The sequence below is a fragment of the Neltuma alba genome, unplaced genomic scaffold (genome assembly GCF_004799145.2).
Source record: "Neltuma alba isolate B1F8T4 unplaced genomic scaffold, ASM479914v2 tig00012036_pilon, whole genome shotgun sequence".
Classification (NCBI taxonomy): domain Eukaryota; kingdom Viridiplantae; phylum Streptophyta; class Magnoliopsida; order Fabales; family Fabaceae; genus Neltuma; species Neltuma alba.
In genome coordinates, this window is record NW_021636601.1 from 576,026 (window position 1) to 597,802 (window position 21,777).

General features: G+C 33.0%; 1 protein-coding gene and 1 pseudogene across 1 annotated transcript; both read left to right on the forward strand.

Annotated features, from left to right (window-relative positions):
- Window positions 1–207: 207 nt before the first annotated feature.
- On the forward strand, window positions 208–15,760 carry LOC114721441 (MLO-like protein 1). The gene is made up of 13 exons (XM_028907260.1): window positions 208–417; window positions 511–710; window positions 2,543–2,659; window positions 2,750–2,801; window positions 3,032–3,072; window positions 3,319–3,393; window positions 3,514–3,599; window positions 3,670–3,719; window positions 3,799–3,839; window positions 14,344–14,556; window positions 14,671–14,738; window positions 15,268–15,328; window positions 15,683–15,760. Exons 1-13 carry the CDS (start codon window positions 237–239, stop codon window positions 15,758–15,760), a joined length of 1,263 nt encoding a protein of 420 aa, XP_028763093.1. The 5' UTR covers window positions 208–236.
- A 1,681-nt stretch (window positions 15,761–17,441) lies between these two features.
- On the forward strand, window positions 17,442–20,288 carry LOC114721442 (MLO-like protein 1; annotated as a pseudogene).
- Window positions 20,289–21,777: the final 1,489 nt, after the last annotated feature.

Below are 21,777 nucleotides of genomic sequence, written 5' to 3' on the forward strand. Positions count from 1 at the left end.
CCTGAAAAAAATCTTACAAAATTTTTTCAAAATTTTTCCCGTAATTTACACACCTTTCAGTGAGATCCAAAACAATACAAAAAAACTTTGAAGCTCAGTGGAGGTAGACAGGACTTGGATACACGCATATATAAATGGACATAGTGGAAGTGACAAAGTGCAGAGTCCACAGATAAGTAGCAAGAAGCTAATGAGAAGATAGAAAGCTAGAGAGAGAGAACTTGAGAGAGAATATAATGGCTGGAGGTGGGGAAGCTACTGCCGACGTATACACTCCTACATGGGTTGTAGCCGTCGTTTACACTGTCATTGTCGGCGTTTCATATGGTGTAGAACGTCTTCTTCATCATGCCGGAGAGCGCCTTAAGAAGGAGAATAAGACGGCCCTCTACGAAGCTCTTCAGAAAATCAAAGAAGGTTCTGTAACTGTAACTAATAATAATAAGCTCTCAAACTTTTCTTCTTGAGTTCATCTAAATTAATTTTGAAAACGTTTAAAAATCTTTTCAGAGTTGATGCTGCTGGGTTTCATATCGCTGCTTCTGACGGTTTCAGAGAAAAGGATCGTAAAAATCTGCGTGTCGCCGGGGGTGACCGATGATATGATGCCTTGCTGGACGAAATCTAATCATTCTGCAACTGTCAGTCATCTTCCTGCTGCGGCGGCGCCACCATCATCTGGTGCCGAAATCGAACATTGTGCTGCTCAGGTAACATAACGTTTCCACATTAATTCCTCACTCCAACCAACAAGTCGCCGGTTATAACACTGATTATATTGAGTATTATGAGCAGTATTTTTAATGATTTAGATTTAAAGTTTTATTTTTTAAATATGAAAATAGCCTTAAAGTACTGATAGTGAAGAAATTATATGTTTGTTTTAAATTGGGATAATATAATTGTTGGTTCTTAGGGTTTGCCTTAATTTTAATTTTAGTCCCTGAAGTTTAAAACCATCACTTTTGATCCCTCAAATTTACTTTATTATAATCTGTTGGTCCAATAGATTGAAAAAGACTTGGTCCTCATATTAGCGGCGTCAAGTCTGCTTAGATGTCACTAACGCTATTAAGTTTATCGTGCTGACTTGGTGAGCTGAGATGGAAAAATAAATGAGTCCGCGTCTAAAGCAAGAGGGACAAAAGAAACACTATTCATCATCATTTTTGGCTCAATTTGTTATTACGAATGAAATTATTTGTAAATATATTTCATGTAAGTCGAGATAAAATTCCTATCATATACTTATCTCGTATTTCATAAATCACGATTGAAAAGCTATTTATAAGCTATTTTAAACGGGACTTTCATTAGGTAACTAGTGATGGTGAAGGTGAGAGGAAGAGAGAGGAGAGAGCCGTTGTTCTGCATCATCTTCATCATCGAGCAGAGATGGAGCTCGATGGCCTTCTCGGCAGGAGGAGCGGCGATGCTGTCAATCCTTGTTCTTTTTTCCCCCATTTTTTCACAAGCACTGATCTACATGGGCTGACTCATTTATTTTTCCGCCTTAGCTCGCCCGGTCAGCACAAACTTAAAGGCATCAGTGACACCTAAGCAGACAAAACACCATTAATATCCGGACTAAACCCTTTTCAGTTTATAGGGACTAACAGTCTTTTACGGAATAAATTTGAGAGAACAAAAGTGATAGTTGAAAACCAAAATGAACACAACCTCTAAGGATCAGCAATTATATTGTCCCTTTTACATTTTAAAAATTAAAACATTTCTTAAAAATAAAAGTAAAATTATATCTAAGCTGTCCATTTAGATTAAGATAGTCCAAATTTCAGTGCTCACCACTTTAAAATTGGTTTGCATCGCCAGTGTGGCATTTACTGTTGCGGTGAGATGTGTACAATTTCGACAAATTAAATTTAAAAATTTTAATTGATGATTTTAAAATAAAAAATCATTTTATTTTAAAAAATCATAGTTATGTGATTTTCTTTAAACTCTATACGCACTTAAATGTTTTCCAAAAAATGAAAGTAAAAAATATTAAATCTAGATTCTCCAAATTTTGGTACTTGATGAGCATCAAAATGGCGAACTATTTTCTTCATCACTTGAGATTGGTGAGTTTTCAACGGGCAAAAGTGCCCTTTTGGTTCTTTTTCTTCACAAATTAAATTATCAGTCCTTTGACCTAAATACTGTTGGTTTTAAATTATAATTTTTCTAACAATTATTACCATCTTAAAAGTTTAAACTTAATATATTCGCATTTAAGTATATTTTGTCAGCACTTAAAATTTTAATATCAACATTTTTTGTTAATGCATTATTAAAATGATACTTTATAAAATTAAGAAACTAAAATGACTAAATATGCATTTTTTTCATTTTTTCTTTTTAACAAAATAAAAGGACAAACATTCGGATGTTATAATAACCACTATAGTTATGGAGGCTCTCAGAGTCAGGACACAATAACCCTTTCAGTTATTCATGCCATGAATTTTCCTTTCTAAGTTTCTTGAACTATATATGATCATTTAACAGTTTTGTACATTATCCCTTCATTTTCTTTCAGAACAAGGTTCCCTTGATATCCCTTAAGGCCATCCATGACCTGCATATCTTCATATTCACTCTTGCTGTAGTCCATGTGATCTATTGTGTTCTCACAGTTTTCATTGGAAAACTCAAAGTGAGTATCTGAGACGCTTTCAATTATAAACTATTAATTCCTGCTACCAATTTTCTTTCTTTACTAAAGATCCATCCCTTTGTTGTATAGATACGACACTGGAGGCACTGGAAGGATTCAATTGCTGAAGCGGATCAGATAGGTACCTAAGTGACTCAATTATTTAATCAAATCGTAGTCTCTTTGGTAGATGTTTTTCAAGTTCTCCTTTGTCAGCTTTATCTTTTCAATTTGTTTTCGTGAACCATGAAACCACCGAAAAGAATTAATTAATCTAACAAACAGTATCTGCTTAACTCCTGTGAAAGTTATATATCTTTCTGGGTATTTTTCTTCTTGATGGCTCCTTATATGCTAAATGGATTGCTGCAGATCCGCAAGGATGGAGCTCTCATAATCTGATGACTTGGTTGGTAAGTTGTTCATATATGTTGATCCAAAACTGAGAATTGATTATTATATACTCTTATAGTCCTAAATATCAGACTCATTTTGTAATATAATTTACATTACAAAATAAGACTTACATTCAGGAACTGAGGAGTACATATATACATATATATATATTCATATCACTCATGAAAAACAGCTTAAATTCCCTTATTGGAGATTATGTTTGAGTTTTAGTTGTTCATCCTAATCTTGCAAGTTTCTTGCAGCATTGTTTTTGGAAGCAATTTTGTGGGTCCGTAAATGAATCGGATTATGTGACATTAAGAAGGGAGTTTATGAAGGTAAGTTTAAAAGGGCATGCAATGTGAAGTTCGGTGCCTATTAATCCTTGATCTGAAGCTCTTTCCAAGTAGCCTCTCAAGTGGATGTCAAGATCATTCTTTTATATTTCTGTGTTTTAGATTCGCGAGGCAAATCCGAAGTTTAGATTTCATAAATACATGATAGAAGCTCTTGAAGTTGATTTTGTCTATGTTTTTGGCATAAGGTAAGTGCTTCTGGGGATTCAATTTGATTTTAAATATCTTTGGAAACTGATTCTGTAATTTTGGTTGCAGTTGGTACCTTTGGATCTTTGTGGTTATCTTCTTCTTAATTAATGTTAATGGTATGGTTATCTAATTATTTCTCTTGATTTTCTAGTTGTCTCCAAATTCAGATATTTGATTTTCTCTTTGTTCTTACAGGCTGGTACACATATTTTTGGATAGCGTTTATTCCACTCATTGTAAGTATCGTTCTAAGATTTATTTCACTTTTAGTGGAAATTTATTAAGCTTAAGGATACATCATGTCTCACCATTTGTTTCAGCTCACCATGCAACTTCATATCCTCAACTACTTATATTCTTGCTTATGATTTTTCTCTAAGATTCTTTCATCCATGCCCCTTCTTTTATCTCTCTCTCTCTCTAGATATATATATATACATATATATTTATATTACTCCATTGTACTGATTTGCATTACTCCGTGTCAGCTTCTGCTAGCAGTTGGCACTAAGTTGGAGCATGTACTTATGCTATTAGTTCGTGGAGTAGATGCAAGCAATGCTGATGATCACTTTTGGTTCCGTCGGCCTTCCTTTGTTCTCTTATTGATTCACTTCATCCTTTTCCAGAACTCTTTTGAGATTGCATTCTTCTTCTGGACATGGGTGAGCAAATTCTATTATTTCTTCTCCTTAGCTTCCACTTTCATTTGCCCTTATGGGTTCACATAATTAATTGATATTTATGCATATAATCTTATATATTATTCAGCTTAAGACTGCTTATAGCCCTCACGCCTGCGTAATGGGACAATTCGCTTACGTCATCGTCAGGCTCGTTATTGGGTAACTATTAACACTTCCTTCCCTTTCACAATTGTGAGTTATATGCTGTTAGCCGTTAGAGTTTCACTTAATTTGGGCAAACCACATGTCTAGATACTATTCCCTACGATGCTAAATATAGGATCGAGGAAGACCTTTTAAGGGAATTAAAGTAAAATGAGGACCTGTCTGCAACTGGAACTTCTAAATTTATAACTTGAAAGTTTCATATATACAACTTGAAGGTTCCAATTGGACACCAACATTTTTTACAAGGTTGATCTTCAATTTGCATTCTCCATTGATTGGGAGTAGTAGATTTTCTTTGGGACTCAAATTTGTAAACTATAGAGAGACTATATTATTTGAAACTAAATGAAACTTTGGGGTCCTACATATGCTAGTTCAACATTACTCCTTTTTTAACCTATTTTATGCATCCTGAAGTTTAATCTTTTCTTTCTCCTTTGTGTTGGGGTTTCAGAGTATTCATTCAGGTCCTTTGCAGCTATAACACGCTACCTCTCTATTCACTCCTTACACAGGTGTGTTTCAACTGAATCGATCCTTCCATTTGAAAGATATATTACATAGCTCTTAATATTAAGGAATAAGTGAGAAATATTGTCCCTAATATTAAGGTCAATTTTTTGAATCTTCACCTAACCTCACGGAAATCTTTTCAACAAGTTTGAATTATTGTCATGAAGCCCACAATTTATGGAAATCGTGAACCAAATATCTCACCTTAGAATTCATCAATGAATGCAATCGAAAATTAGGCATTATTATTATTGCATCAACATGTGTCTCAATTATGAAACAATATGTGTAGATGGGAGAATATTACTGTAAGGAGATATTTCTTAAGCATCAGAAAGAGGCCGAAGGTGGTAAAGGTGCCGAAACAACGGCTTCTAAAGCATGAGAGCTCAACGTACTTGAGGGTGCCTATAATGTCCGAAGTGAACTATCATTTAGATCCTGAATCGTTAAATGCTTTCGTCCTCAAAGATGGTTGAGCTTGAAGGAGTTAGTTCGCGAATGTAACATATCGCTGCATATTAGTACTTTTTTGTTATTGTTATCTTAGCGATGACAGGTCATAAGTATCTTTAGTAATAAGGTGCATGAAACTTTGAAACCATGGAATATTGACCTAAGAGTTTAGGGTCAAAGTGCTATTTTACTTTGTAAATGATGTAATTTAGATTCTGCTTTACTACGTAGAGCCTTATGGTGTGTGTTGTATATATATTGGCCGATATATACTAGATTACCAGTTTGCTCCTTTGTGGATGAATTGATACATTGGGTTTATGCTTAGTTTTTATTCTATAATTTTAGAGTACGTGTTATATACGAATGTTGTGGATGTCCATAATCTCTAGCAACATGGTTTTTTAATACATCCCGTGGTTTTTTTTTTGGCGATAAAATACATCCCATGTTTAATTATATAACTTTAACCCCATGTTTAATGGCGTTAAATTTATACCCATAGGTTCCAAAAAGGTTGATTTTCTAATATGTAAATCCTAATATAATTACCTTTCAAATGCTGCAATATGTACAATTATGAATATTAATTCTTTTCTTTATGTGATCATCACTACTGAGGGCCTTTAAAGGGCTAATACAAATTTTGGTTCCTCAAATTTAAGTTAATTTTAGTATTAGTCCCTGGAATTTTAAACACATGATATTAGTCCCTAGAATTTTGGCCGATACAAAATGTTGGTCCCTGATATCTTCACATAGTTAATTTTGTATGAGATGGCACTAACACCGTTAGCCTAGTGAGGGGAACATGCTGACGTGGCAATCAACAACGACCGAAGTGATTTCATCGCTCACTTTAGAAGACGGTGGGCTAAACTGCAGCATATATGGCTCTTTACAGGTGGTTTCTTCGGGGCGCAATGCTAGGTCCCTTTTTTTCAATAACTTCTTCATCATCTTAGTATCCTCATCATGATCCCTTGTTAATTAGACGGTCTTGATGGATGAAAGAATCTCTGACATTCTGCTCAAGCTATATGTCATAGTGATCAAGTTTCTTCTTTGATGCAAACGACAGGTAAAGAGGATCCAGCAATGTGTTGTGGTTGCATAAATAAAGCTGATGACGATTCCCCTTACTACCCTCTCATCATCATCATCATCTTCATTGCATGTGTTGGGCATTAAAGTTGTCAGACATAGAGCAGTGATTGCCGACAAAGGAAATGATATGTGGTACGGAGTAATTAATTAAGCATTATTGGATAAAAACCCATCCATTCATTGAAGCTTGACCACAAGTTGATCAAACTAATTAATTAATGCAATGTTCAAAACAATAAGACTAAAAGAATAGACCTTGCAATGAGTTAATACTTTGGAATCAAGGGACTTGGTCAAGCTACAAATGTCAGGGCGTCAAGGCATCCTTTGCCTTCCCATTCAAGAGCTTGGACTTAAATGGGTTGATCTTATCCCGAAGACTATGTCACCACATTATTTTATTAGCTCTGTTTTTAGTCTAAAAAATAAAGACTAATAACAGAGATGCAATTCGAATTGTAACTTGACAGTATTTTAGTTGCATATCATGAATTTTAATGATATCACAACAGTATCATAGTTGGATATGATGGATTTTAGTTGAATATAATAGTAGCTAACAAGGTATCATCATACATATTATAAGGTGGAACCGCCACCTATGAACAAGAGTTTTTCTTTTCATGACAAAGTGTATAAGCTGTAAATTAGGGGGAAAAATTAATTTACTTATTTTATTTCAAGATCTAATAACCAAAGCATTTGGCATACCTTGGAGATGTATCCATCATAAGCAAGCTTGTACTTGCTGTCAAGGTGAGTCCTGAGCACCATTACGTCGTTCACACATGAAATATGCCACTTGGACCGTGGAATTGTCTTCTTTTTTTATAGTGGAAACAGGAGTATTATTGCACAGTTGCTGTCTCGAGTGAATTAGTGGAAGAGATCAACAACATATTTGCTACCTCGAGAGTGAGCTTTTTTTAGTTGCTTTTTTTCCCCTTTATGTCCAGGTCATCAAGCCATATATGTGCCAACTTGTATATCCACCCCATCAAGTTCACAGTGTTAGTGCCGTCTCAAATGAAGTTAATGGTATAAAGGTATCAGGGACCAACATTTTGTAACAGCTAAAATTTAAGGGACCAATACCAAAATTGACTCAAATTTAAGGGACTCAAATTTGTATTAACCTGCCTTTAAATATAATATATGTATCAAGTACTTGAACTGAACAAGAGTTACTTTTTTTTTTTTAATTAATTCTCTCTTATACTTGTTAGCAGTAGTACATGCAGAAAATAGTTAGTCTGAGTTACATCCTATGAACGATGTTCTTAAAAGCTATTCCGTAACCATCGGCAGACGAGAAAGCGGCACTCCCCAGGATTAAACGGACTCGTCATGCAAGAACAGGGTGAACAAAATAGCAGAAGGTAAAAGATAAACCCAGCAAGGCAGCAGAAATTTCAAAGGATGAAGGAGATGCATGAAAGCTCAAGTGCGAATGCTTGAACCTCATGCAAGCTCTACCTTATATAGGCCACAGACTCAAGAGACGTTAGGCCCTGAATTAATCACGTTAATTGTGATTAAAGTCTCAGTTATGAATGTTACAGTAACAAATATGAGTAACATATATGTTTTGAACGTTAATTGTAATTAACCTCTACGTTTCGCAATTAAAAATCCATTATGACATATTGATGGAGTGTAAAAAAAACCAAACGGTAGGCTTTCAAAATTCAAATGTAATAAAATCATGATTCTCATAAGTTTAAATTATTTCCGGATTTTGCAAAAAACGTCTGATTAAAAGGTGCTCAATTCGCCTTTAACTTGTGCACAGTGGGGAAATTGCCGGATTTCCATTGTGTTTGTCTCAGACAACCCATAGTCATGCGCGTAAGATCGTCCTCCTTCTCCTCGAGGCCCATTCAATAGCCCAAAAATACAAGCTAGTATTTATAGACTTGTGCTTTCACTCTCTTAAGCAATGTAGGATTTGTTCTTTTGACACACCCACACAATTTCCAACAATACTTTTCCCAATTTTATAGTAGAAGGAAAATTTTATGCCCGAATTTTCTTATAAATTTGTATCATATGGTTTTGAGGAGAATAGGTAATCAGAATGTAAGGAATCAAGTTTTTTTTTCTCTAAGTTTGAGACTGAATATCCAATTTTGCACAATTCGAACAACTCAAGATCTTTTTCTTAAGAATTAGAAAAATACTCTTTTTTCTACAAAGTTTCTTCACGATTTAGTGTGTGCGTGTGTTGAAAAATAAGCTTCAAAAAATAAGTTTGTCAGAGCGCTTTTGGTTCAAAAAGTTAAGAACATGGGTTATATCCGCGGACGTAGATTATTAAAAACCGAAATACTGAATGAACAATAAATCATAAAGATGAAGAAAAACCAATATGAAAGTGACTAGACATGAAATGTGAAATGGGTTAGCTTAACTGGGTGGGTAAGGATTTGCGTTGATGGGTCAAGGTTTTGGGTCATTTGAAAACAAAGTCCAAATAACATTAAAGAAAGAACTATTTCCTAGACAAGCGGTACTGTGTCACAGGTTGCCTCAACAAATAAAAAAGTGGGGTAATAAAAGTAAAGGAGTGGCATCGCCTAAAGCCTTCTGCCTGTCATTCTTCACGTTCTGATTTCCTTTCAATGAAACCCTGCAACATTATATAAATAGAAAGAAATAAAGATATTTTTCGGAATAAACACATGCAAGTCTTATACGACAATCCCAATTGACGGGGAAAAAATTACAAACCTGCCTTCTTACCAATGCTTTAACATTATCAAGTGATACTGAGTGTAGTATACATAGAACTGGCCAACAAAAGGAAATGTACCTGCCAATTTTATGTTGACAACTTGAGCTGTATTTTTAATTCATGAAAACGTAATCAAGAATAATTTTGGTCAGGAAAAAAAAAGTAATTTTGGCAAAATAAAGAAGGAAAAAAATGTAGCTATCAATCAAGATAATAGCAATAATATCTTTGGACACGAAATGCAAAAATTGGAATGGGAAAGTTTAGCTGTCCACTTTCTCGTGGATCATCTTTTAATTTTAATTAAAAAATCCTAGATAAAGATACTTTCCAAGTTTGAAATAAAATAAAATATTTAAAAGTTATAATAAAATTTTATTCAATCTCCAGCTATTTTGATAAGTCTAAATGCGTGTACCCGTAAATTAATGACACAACCCTGACGAATATTAGTCTTCCTATATTCATGCAGAAGCAAGTCATGACTCTTGCATGCCAAGCTTTGTTTTTATTGTCAAGTATTTAATTAAAAAGAAACTTAGATCAAGCTTCTTATATCTATTATATCAAGTTCTCCAATTATTTATTGCCATGTGTCTTTTTTTATTTCTTGTAAATTTATAATTAACTGCTAATATTTTAAAAATATGATATATGGTTATATGTGATTGGAAAACTTGACATAATAGATGTAAGAAACTTGATGAAAGTGTCGTCTTTTAATTAATTGATTAACGTTGAAACATGATAGTATAAATATTAACGAAATTATAAAGGTTATTTAATATGTGGCAAGCTTGTTTGATACTTTATGATTACTCTTTGCAGAATACAATAACAAGATTTTTTTATAATCAAAACTCACATATTCATTATATTCTTTGTAGAGAATTCAAACGCATCACTACCACCCCACACTTGAAAAAACAAATCATGGGAAGTATTTAGTGTCATATTACCCCTAGTCCCAGATATGATATCCAGTGTAGAAAACAAATCTGTGAGGAGGAGATTCCAAATGGAAAGAGATGGGTAACAATGCGATGGTTTTGTCTGTTTTTCTTTGGAAACTACCAAGAAAATTTGATAGTTTTCGCTTATAATTGAGATGGATTGAGCATGATAGAGATATTTAGTGTAATTAATTAGAATAATCTTAAAAATTATTCTAGTTTCATAATAGTTTAATACTTAAAGTAAGATTGAACTATTTTTCTTGATTAAGTGTAAATTACTTGAAAGTAGCTTATATTTACTATAGGAGAGAGTAATAATTTTTTATTCATAAAAAAAAGGAGAGTAATAACTTTTTATAAACTGTCTTTGATATTCTTATCGGAGTAATGAGCAGTTTTTCAAATGGGAGTTTCTGTATTCAATTTAAACGCACAATACAAATGTATGTAGTTTTCTTTTTTGGGGAACAGAATTAAAACAAATGTACGAACGGATCATTTCGTTCTCATTTAACCTCGATCTATTCTTTAATGGAGTCATCAATCCGACAATCCCACGTAATGAAGTTGGTCACTTGCCGACGCAAGTGAAGGCACCGCACTTTCTGAATCCCTTTTTCACCTGCTTAAAAATTAAAAAAGAAAAAGCTGCATTCCACATGAGTAAAATGTTACGTGTGTGTATATATGTAACTCATGTTACTCTTTCCAGTCTTAAATGTAAAACCTATTTTATAGTATAATTTATACTGCCAAATGAGTTTTACAGTATTATACTATAAAATGAATCTTATATTTAGAACTGAAGGAGTATATATGTTATATAAAAAGGGGAAAAGAAAACGATTTTTTCACCAAGTTTGTTATAAAAAGGATGGAAGGGAGTATAAGCAGTAAGTGTCATATATTCGATTTTATGTAAGATAACCCTTCTCATTATGCCCTAATTTAATATTGGTTTATATTTTTAAAACTCAGCTCTTTGACTTCTAAGATGATGGATTTAACATATAACATTAAAATTGATAACTTTGTTAATTTTCATGTCATATACTCTCTGGTCCTATTTATAGAGCAGAGAGAGAATATTTTTTTTATTCTATTTATAAGTCACTTTATTAAATTTTCAGTGTGAATATACTATTTAATCCTTTATTTATTATAGTGTAGGTAGTTATCTCTTTTGAAAGGTATATATATTAAATATGGGTAAAGTTGAAAAATTGTTATATTTTAATAGAAAGTTAATACATTTTAAGGTTTTTTTTAGTCTGTGTTATGTTAGAAGTGTCTTATAAATAAAATCAGAAAAGTAATTAATAAGTTTTAAACCATCAAAAAAAGCATTTATTAGCTGCAATAAGACTACAGAGAGTCACTTCCGAAAAGAACAGTAGTGTGTGTGTGTGTGGGAGACCAACAAACCACACACAAAATTTGCTTCTTAAGACATAATCCATCGCACACACCAAAGCAATCATTAGAAGTTTGGTATATTAAAAAAATGACAATTTTTTCATTTTTTAAAATCATCATTTAGGCGCCTATCACTGATCCAAAACAATACAAGCAGACTTTGAAGTTCAGCGGAGATACACAGGACTCGGACACACACATATATAAATGGACAAAGTGGAAGTGACAAAGTGCAGAGAGTAGCAAGAAGCTAATAATAAGAAGATAGAGAGCTAGATAGAGAGAGAGAGAGAGAGAGAATGGCTGGTGGTGGAGAAGAACCAACCAACGTATACACTGATTATAGATTGAGTATTATGAGTAGTATTTTTAATGATTGAGATTTAAGGTTTTATTTTTTAAACATGAAAAATAGTTTTAAAGTACTGATAGTGATGAAATTATATGTTTATTTTAAATTCTACAAATTAAAATATTTTTTAGAAAAATAAAAGTAAAATTATATATGAGCTGTCGATTTAGATTAACTAGGACAGTCCAAATTTCAGTGCTCCGCACCTTAAAATTGGTTTCCCTCCTCAGCGTGGCATTTATTATTGTAGTGAGATCTGCAACGTAACAATACAATTTCAACATATTAAATTTAAAAATTTTAATTTATGATTTTTAAATAAAAATCATTCTATTAGGAAAAAAAACACAGTTAAGTGATTTTCTTTAAACTCTATACCCTTTTAAATATTTTTCAAGAAATAAAAGTAAGAAATATTAAATCTAGAGTGTCCAAATTTTGGTACTTATTATTCATGATGAGCATCAAAATGGCAAACTATTTTCTCTGTCAAATGAGATTGGTGAGTTTTCAACGGCCAAAAGTGCCCTTTTAGTCCTCTTTCTTTATAAATTATTTTTTCAGTCCTTAGACCTTAATACCGTTAGTTCCAAATATAATGATTTTTTTTCTAATAATTATTATCATTTTAAAAGTTTAAACTTAATATGTTAGCATTCAAAAATATTTGTCAACATTTTGTAAATGCATTAAGGTTAAAGGATTAAAATGATACTTTATAAAATTAAGAAATCAAAATGAAACTTAAATAACTAAATATGCATTTTTTTCCTTTTGAAAAATAAAAGGACAAAGATTGAGATATTATATAATCATAATAGTTATGGAGGTTCTCAGAGTCAGGACATAACCCTCTCATTTATTTATGCCACGAATTTTCCTTTTTAAGTTTCTTGAACTACATGTGATCATTTAATCATTTTGTTATTCCTTCATTTCTTTCAGAACAAGGTTCCATTGAGATCCGTTAAGGCCATCCAAGACCTGCATATCTTCATATTCATTCTAGCTGTAGTCCACGTGATCTGTTGAGTTCTCACAGTTTTCATTGGACTGCGCAAAGTGACTATGTGAGACACTTTCTGTTATAAGCTATTCCTACTCTATTTTCTTTATTTTTGAAAGATCCATCCGTTTGTTGTGTAGATACGACAGTGGAGGCACTGGACCGGTCAATTGGTGAAGATCAGAAAGTTACGTAAGTGATTCAATTATTTAATCAAACTATAGTCTCTTTGGTAGATGTTTTTCGAGTTCTACTTTGTAATTGTTATCTTTAGTTTTGTTTTCATGAACCATGAAACAACTGAAAATAATTAATTAATCTGACAAACAGTATCTGTTTACCTCCCATAAAAGCTATCTTTCTGAGTATTTTTCTTCTTCATTGCTCCTAACAGGCTAATTGGGTTACGGCAGTTCTGCAACCAAGGAGCAGTACTAACGATCTGATGGCTTGGTTGGTAAGTTAGTCGAATATGTTAATCCAAAACTGAGAATTGATTATATGAAGATTTTGTCTGAGTTTTAGTTGTTCATCGTCCTAATCTTGCAAGTTTCTTGTAGCATTCTTTGTGGGAGCAATTTTATGACTCTGTAAATAAAGCGGATTATGTGAACTTAAAGAATGGTTTTAATAACATGGTAAGTTTAAAAGGCTATGCAATGTGAAGTTTGGTGCCTATTATTCCTTGATCTGGCTCTTTTCAAGTAGCCTCAAGTAGGGTGTGTGTGTGTGTGTCAAGATTATTGTTTTATATTTCTTTGTTTTAGACGGGCAAGAAAAATAATCCGCAGCCTACTTTTCACGAACACACGATGAAGGTCCTTTTGTTGGTGTAAGGAAAGTGCTTCTGGGGATTCATTTTGATTTTAAATGTCTTTGGGAACTGACTATGTACTCATGATCATACTTTTGTTTCGTTGCAGTTGGTACCTTCGGATCTTTGTGTTTATCTTCTTCTTAATTAATGTTAATGGTATGGTTATCTAATTATTTCTCTCGGTTTTTTCTAGTTGTCAAAAAAGCATTACCTTTTGTCACCAAATTCAGATATATTTAATTTAATTTCTTTGGTCTTACAGGGTGGCATACATATTTTTGGATAGCGTTTATTCCATTTCTCGTAAGTATCTTCGTAAGATTTGTTTCCCTTTTAGTGGAATTCAGCTTTAGTTAGTTTCTTGTCGACACATAATCTCACCGTGCAATTTCATCACACCAAAGACTAAATATTCTTGTTTCTGATATTTAAGATTCTTTGATCGATACCGACGTTATCTCCCTCTCTCTCTCTACACGCGCGCGCGCGCGCGCGCACACCACTGTACTGATTTGCATCATTCTGTCAGCTTCTGCTAGCTGTGGGCACTAAGTTGGAGAATGTACTTATGCAATTAGTTCATGAACTAGCTGCAACGGATGATGCCATTGAAGGCCAATTGCATGTTGTTCGACAATCACGTTATCACTTTTGGTTTCATCGGCCTTCCTTTGTTCTCTCCTTGATTCACTTCATCCTTTTCAAGAACTCTTTTGAGATTGCATTCTTCTTCTGGATATGGGTGAGAAAATTCTATTATTTCTTTTCCTCAATCAACTTTCATTTGCGCTTCTGGATTTGACGTGATTATAATTAATATTTATATATGTATAATTTTATTGTTCATTAGCTTAAGGCTGCTTATAGCTTTGACGCCTGCGTAATGGGACAATTTGGTTACATTGTCTTCAGGCTTGTCATCGGGTAATTGCAACACTTCCTTCCCTTTTGCAATTGTGAAGTATTTTCAGGCCTGAATTATATGCTGTTAATTAGTTGTCATTAGAGTTTCACTTTAATTTGGTTGCTATCATGTAACTACTTTCAATTTGCCATTTTATGACTTTAGCCAAATTAAATGTTTAAATATACCCTACCCCGTTCGATCCTAAATATAGGAACAAATTGAGATGTTTGTTATAGTCTTTAATATAAGATTTCAATTCATTTTGTCTCTTAAAATTACATGATTTTGCCCTTGGCCATCCCTATTGATTCTATGTAGTAAAAGAGATTCCCATAAAAACTAACTATTTTTGTAATATCTATAAGCTAGTTATCTAATTCTTATAAAACAATCGTGAGACTCAAATTTTAAACTATTATTTAAAATTAAATGAAACTTTGTGGACCCATCTATATATATATATAGTTCAAAACTTCGACATTGCCTCTTTTGTCACCTATTTTATGCATCCTGAATTTTAATCTTTTCTTTCTCCTTTGTTTTCAGGGTTTTCATTCAGGTCCTTTGCAGCTACAATACGCTACCTCTCTATGCACTCCTTACACAGGTGTGTTTGAGTTGCTGTTCAAACTGATTTGAATCCTCCCACTGAAAGATATAACATTACTCTATCATTTTAGAAGCATCTTTTTTCAGTTCATTGCCACAATTAAGGAATTAAAAAACACTGTCTCTAATATTTTTTGCCATTTTGCTTGGTCAATTTTTTGAGTCTTCACCTCACCCACCTCACGGTAGTATTTTCAACAAGTTTAAATTATAGGCATGAAGCCCATAAGTTACGCAAATCATGACCCATGCAAATATCTCACCTTAGACTTCATCATCAGTAATGCATATAATCCAAATTTAGGCATCATTATTGAATTAATATGCGTTTTAATTATCAAACAATGTGTAGATGCGAAAACTCGACAGTGAGGAAACGTCTCATAAGCCTCAGAAAGAGGGCCACGGTGATGATCGTCCTTCCCAATAAGGTTCTTCATCTGTAGGACTTTGATAAATGGCTTGAGAGCTCAGCGTACCTGAGTTGTTAAGTGCTTTCGTCTTCAAAGATTGTTGAGCGCAAAATGAGTTAGTTCACGAATGTAATATATCGTTGCATATGTCAGTTTTTTCTTTTTTCTCTTTTTATTATCTTAGTGATGAGCTGCGCTTGTGAGTATTTTTAGTCACAATGTGCGTGAAACTTTGAAAACTATAGATTGGCCTAAGAATTTAGGGATCAGAGTGCTAGTTTACTTTGTATATATGTAATTTAGCGTCTCCTCTGTACCATGGAGCGTTATAGTGTGTGTTTGTGATTTAGTTTCACATCTGTCTCCACCCAAAGACGTACTTTTAGTCGTTTCTCACCATTGAAAGTTTCTTCCGAGAAAAATAATGTTTACCTCAGGCTGACCAACTCATCGCTGGCTGCCTGCCACGTCACCTTCACATCACCCACTCATGCCACTTCATCGCCACGTCTTGACCTTTGCGCCCTATCATCCCTAAGTATTATTGAGTTAAATGTGCTTTTTCCAATATTCGAACTTGTAACCTTATTTCGTACGTATATAATATTATTGCAGTTGAGTTAAAATGGATCCACTTATTATTATTGTGAAACTAAATATATATTATTAAATTATATTTTCAGCTGCGATGACTTGAAAGTCTGCCGGTTAAAGATTTTCTGTTAATTTTTATCAACGACTTTTTAGAGTTTTCATTGAAATATGGATTTTCAACAACAATTTTTTAGAATCCTCGAAGGGTAGACTTTCGGCGACAACTAAATATTGTTCTTGATTTTTTTTTTGTGGCGAAAATTTTAAGGATGAATTGTCTTTTATAAATATATATTGTAGACAAGTTTTGGTTTCATTTTATTATTCATTTTTCGTAATAATTCAAATAGAATCAAATCAACATTTTGTAGCGTTAGAAAAAGTCAAAAGAAAGTGATTAAAATTAAAATAACAAAAAAAATTGCTTTTTAAGGAAAAATAACATTAAAATATTCTTAAAATGCTAAAAGACAAATTAGGGTGAGTAAATTTCAAAATTTTAATTAAATCTTTTATACTATTTTGGAATTTTTAAATGTGAAATGATGCAACTTCCCTTCAGTTTTCTTTTTTTTTTTAAAGAAAAAAAAAAGAATGCCACATCAACGGCCAAAGAATTTTAAAATTTCATTTTTGAAAAAGAAATTAGGGTGAGTAAATTTCAAAATTCAAAAAAGAAATTTGCTTCTTGATATATATTTTAAAAAAAAATACTAAGATCATCTTTGATTTTTAAAATTTCATTTCATTTTGATTTTGGTCCTTAAAATATGTATAAACAATTTTAAACCAATCAAAACGAAGTCAAATCCTATTAAACAAAATTCCTGATTTTAAATTTCAAAAATCAAAACTAAAATCAGGTCAAAGTTTAGAAAATAAAGATAGCTTCAACCCTGAAAAAAATCTTACAAAATTTTTTCAAAATTTTCCCCCTAATTTACATACCTTTCAGTCAGATCCAAAACAATACAAGAAGACTTTGAAGCTCAGTGGAGGTACACATATATTAATGGACAAAGTGGAAATGAAAAAGTGCAGAGAGTCCACAGATCAGTGGCAAGAAGCTAATAAGAAGATAGAAAGCTAGAGAGAGAGAATATAATGGCCGGAGGTGGGGAAGCAACTACCGACGTATACACTCCTACATGGGTTGTAGCTGTCGTTTACACTGTCATTGTTGGCGTTTCATATGGTCTAGAACGTCTTCTTCATCGTGCCGGAGAGCGCCGGAAGGAGAAGCAAAAGACGGCCCTCTACGAAGCTCTTCAGAAAATCAAAGAAGGTTCTGTAGCTGTAACTAATAATAATAAGCTCTCAACCTTTTCTTCTTCATGAGTTCATCTAAATTAATTTTGAAAACGTTTCAGAATCTTTTCAGAGTTGATGCTGCTGGGTTTCATATCACTGCTTCTGACGGTTTCAGAGAAAAGGATCGTAAAAATCTGCGTGTCGCCGGGTGTGACCAATGATATGATTCCTTGCTGGACGAAATCTAATAATCATTCTGCAACTGTCCGTCATCTTCTTGCTGCGGCGGCGCCACCATCATCTGGTGCCATAATCGAATATTGCGCTGCTCATGTAACATAACATTTCCACATTAATTCCTCACTCCAACAACAAGTCGCTGGTTATGACACTGATTATATTTAGTATTATGAATAGTATTTTTAATGGTTTAAAGTTTTATTTTTTAAATATGAAAATAGTCTTAAAGTACTGATAGTGAAGAAATTATATGTTTGTTTTAAATTGGGATAATATAATTATTGGTCTTTAGAGTTTGCAGTTTGCGTTCATTTTAGTTTCAGTCCTTGAGGTTTAAAACCATCACTTCTGGCTCCTTTGTTAAAAAATGTTAGTCCCTGTAGATTGAAAGTTTCTTGCAGCATTGTTTTTGGAAGCAATTTTGCGGGTCCGTAAATAAATCGGATTATGTGACATTAAGAAGTGAGTTTATGAAGGTAAGTTTAAAAGGGACGGCAATGTGAAGTTCGGTGCCTATTAATTCGGTGCCTATTAATCCTTGATCTGAAGCTCTTTTCAAGTAGCCTCTCAAGTAGGGATGTCAAGATCATGCTTTTATATTTCTGTGTTGTAGATTAGCGAGGCAAATCCGAAGTTTAATTTTCACAAATACATGATAGAAGCCCTTGAAGTTGATTTTATATATGTTTTTGGCATTAGGTAAGTGCTTCTGAGGATTCATTTTGATTTTAAATATCTTTGGGAACTGATTCTGTAATTTTGGTTGCAGTTGGTAACCTGTGGATCTCTGTGGTTATCTTCTTCTTAGTTAATGTTAATGGTATGGTTATCTAATTATTTCTCTTGTTTTCCTTGTTGTCTCCAAATTCAAATTCAGATATTTGATTTTCTCTTTGTTCTTACAGGCTGGTACGCATATTTTTGGATAGCGTTTATTCCACTTATTGTAAGTATCGTTCTAAGATTTATTTCACTTTTAGTGGAAATTTATTAAGCTTAAGGATTCATCATGTCTCACCTTTTGTTTCAACTACTTAATATTCTTGCTTAAGATTTTTCTCTAAGATTCTTTCATCCATACCCACTTTATCTCTCTCTCTCTCTCTCTCTCGATTTATCTACACGCGCGCGCGCGCGCGCGCGCACACACAATTCTATTGTACTGATTTGCATTGCTCTGTCTCAGCTTCTGCTAGCAGTTGGCACTAAGTTGGAGCATGCACTTATGCTATTAGTTCGTGGCGTAGATGCAAGCAATGCTGATAATCATTTTTGGTTCCATCGGCCTTCCTTTGTTCTCTTATTGATTCACTTCATCCTTTTCCAGAACTCTTTTGAGCTTGCATTCTGGACATGGGTGAGCAAATTCTATTATTTCTTCTCCTTAGCTTCCACTTTCATTTGCCCTTATGGGTTCACATAATTAATTGATATTTATGCATATAATCTTATATATTATTCAGCTTAAGGCTGCTTATAGCTTTGACGCCTGCGTAATGGGACAATTCGCTTACATCATCGTCAGGCTCGTTACTGGGTAACTATAACACTTCCTTCCCTTTCACAATTGTGAAGTATTTTCAGGCCTGAATTATATGCTGTTAGCCATTAGAGTTTCACTTAATTTAGGCAAACCACATGTCTAGATACTATTCCCTACAATGCTAAATATAGGAAGACCTTTTGAGGGAATTAAAGTAAAATGAGGACCTGTCTACAACTGGACTTTCTAAATTTATAACTAAGTTTCATATTTACAACTTGAAGGGTTCCCATTGGACACTATTTTTGTGTTTTTAGAAGGTCGATCCTCAATTCGCATTCTCCGTTAATTGGGAGTTGATTTTCTCAAGGCTGGTAGGGACTAAAATTTTTAAACCATATAGAGACTATATTATTTGAAATCAAATGGAACTTTGGGAACCTATATTAGTTCATCGTCGCTCTTTTTTTTTTTTTTTACCTATTTTATGCATGCTGAAGTTTAATCTTCTCTTCCTCTTTTGTGTTGGGGTTTGAGAGTATTCAGTCAGGTCCTTTGCAGCTACAATACGCTACCTTGTATTCACTCCTTACACAGGTGTGTTTCAATTGAATCGATCCTCTCATTGGAAGATATATTACATAGCTCTTAATATTAAGGAATATTTGAGAAATATTGTCTCTAATATTAAGGTCAATCTTTTCAATCTTCAACTAACCTCACGGAAATCTTTTCAACAAGTTTGAATTATTGGCATGAAGCCCACAATTTATGGAAATCATGAACCATATACCTCACCTTAGAATTCATCAATGCATGCAGTCGAAATTTAGGCAATATTATTATTGCATTGACGTGCTTCAATTATCAAACAATATGTGTAGATGGGAGAACATTACTGCAAGGACATATTTCTTAAGCTTCAGAAAGAGGCCGAAGGTGTTGAAGGTGTTGAAATAATGGCTTCTAAAGCATGAGAGCTCAACGTACTTGAGGGTGCCTATATGTCCAAAGTAAACTGCCCTTTAGATCCTGAATTCTTAAGTGCTTTCGTCCTCAAAGATTGTTAACCGTAGAAGGAGTTTGTTCACGAATGTAATATACATATCTATATATATCGTTGAATATGTTGGTACTTTTTTTTTCATTATTATCCTAGTGATGAGAGGTTATAAGCATTTTTAGTAATAAGGTACGTGCATGAAACTTTGAAACTATAGATTGGCCTAAGAGTTTAGGGTCAAAGTTCTAGTTTCCTTTGTAAATGATGTAATTTAGTTTCTGCTTTATAACTTAGAGCCTTATAGTGTGTGTTTGTATAAATTTTGGCCAATATATGCTAGATTACTAGTTTGCTCCTTTATAGATAATTTGAGAAATTGGGTTTATGACATTGCTTAATTTTTATTTTATAATTTGTATTGAGTACGTGTTCTATATGAATATTGGGGTAATGGAAAGATAAGTTTGCTTACGATTTACTATATAATTATACATTCTTTTGAAAAATACACCTTAAAAAAATAAGTTTGTCAAAGAGCTTTGGGTTTATACGTTGGTTTAGAACACGTGGTAATGGAATAGATTATTGAGGAACGGGAAGGTTACAAAAAAGAAATGTCAATTTGCACCATGCTTAGAACAAATTTACTTAGCTTGTTAAATAAGAACTCTTCTTGTAATTTTAAGAACTTTTGCATATTAATACTACTTCTGATGCTTAATATAAAAGCTAATTAATTAATTTGAATAGATTAAGAAAATTAGTTAAGGAAGTTACTTGTGGCAAATGAGTTGATTTTTCTAAAGTATCATTTTTAATCACGACTACTTTTGGATGGAAATCCCCCGACATGTACAATTAATATGGATACTTTAGATAATGAATTACAAATTTAGGAAACAAAAAAGATTGAGATCTTATATTTCAGATCAAATCTAATCTTCAACTAGCTTTTATATTAAGAACCAAGGGTAGTATAAGGTTGGATTAGTTGTAAAATGAGAAGTTTGAAAATGTACGAGAAAAAAATAAATGAACTTGTTAAAACTTTAATTGAACTTGTTATTTCTTTGGCAAAAAAAAAAAAAAACTTGTTATTTTTGTTGAGTTTTTCAAACTGTTCATTTTGCAACTGATCACCTGACACATTAACATTAGAAGTTACTAAATGAGAAGTTTTAACAAGTTCATTTGATGTTATAAAATATTTCCTTCATACATATTTTCATTGAACTGAAAATTGTAATTTCAATTGAAACCTTAAGCCTAGAAGTTAAATTTCAAAATCTTTTAGCCCTTCCTTTCTAACAAATAAACTACCTCTTAATGCCTATATCTGTGTATGTGTGACATTAGTTTAAGGCAGTTACTAAAAACCACTATAGCTTCCATAATAAAAAGGCCTTAGTTTTATTGATATGAAATAGTTTAGTGTGGTTGATACAAATTTTATATTATGTATA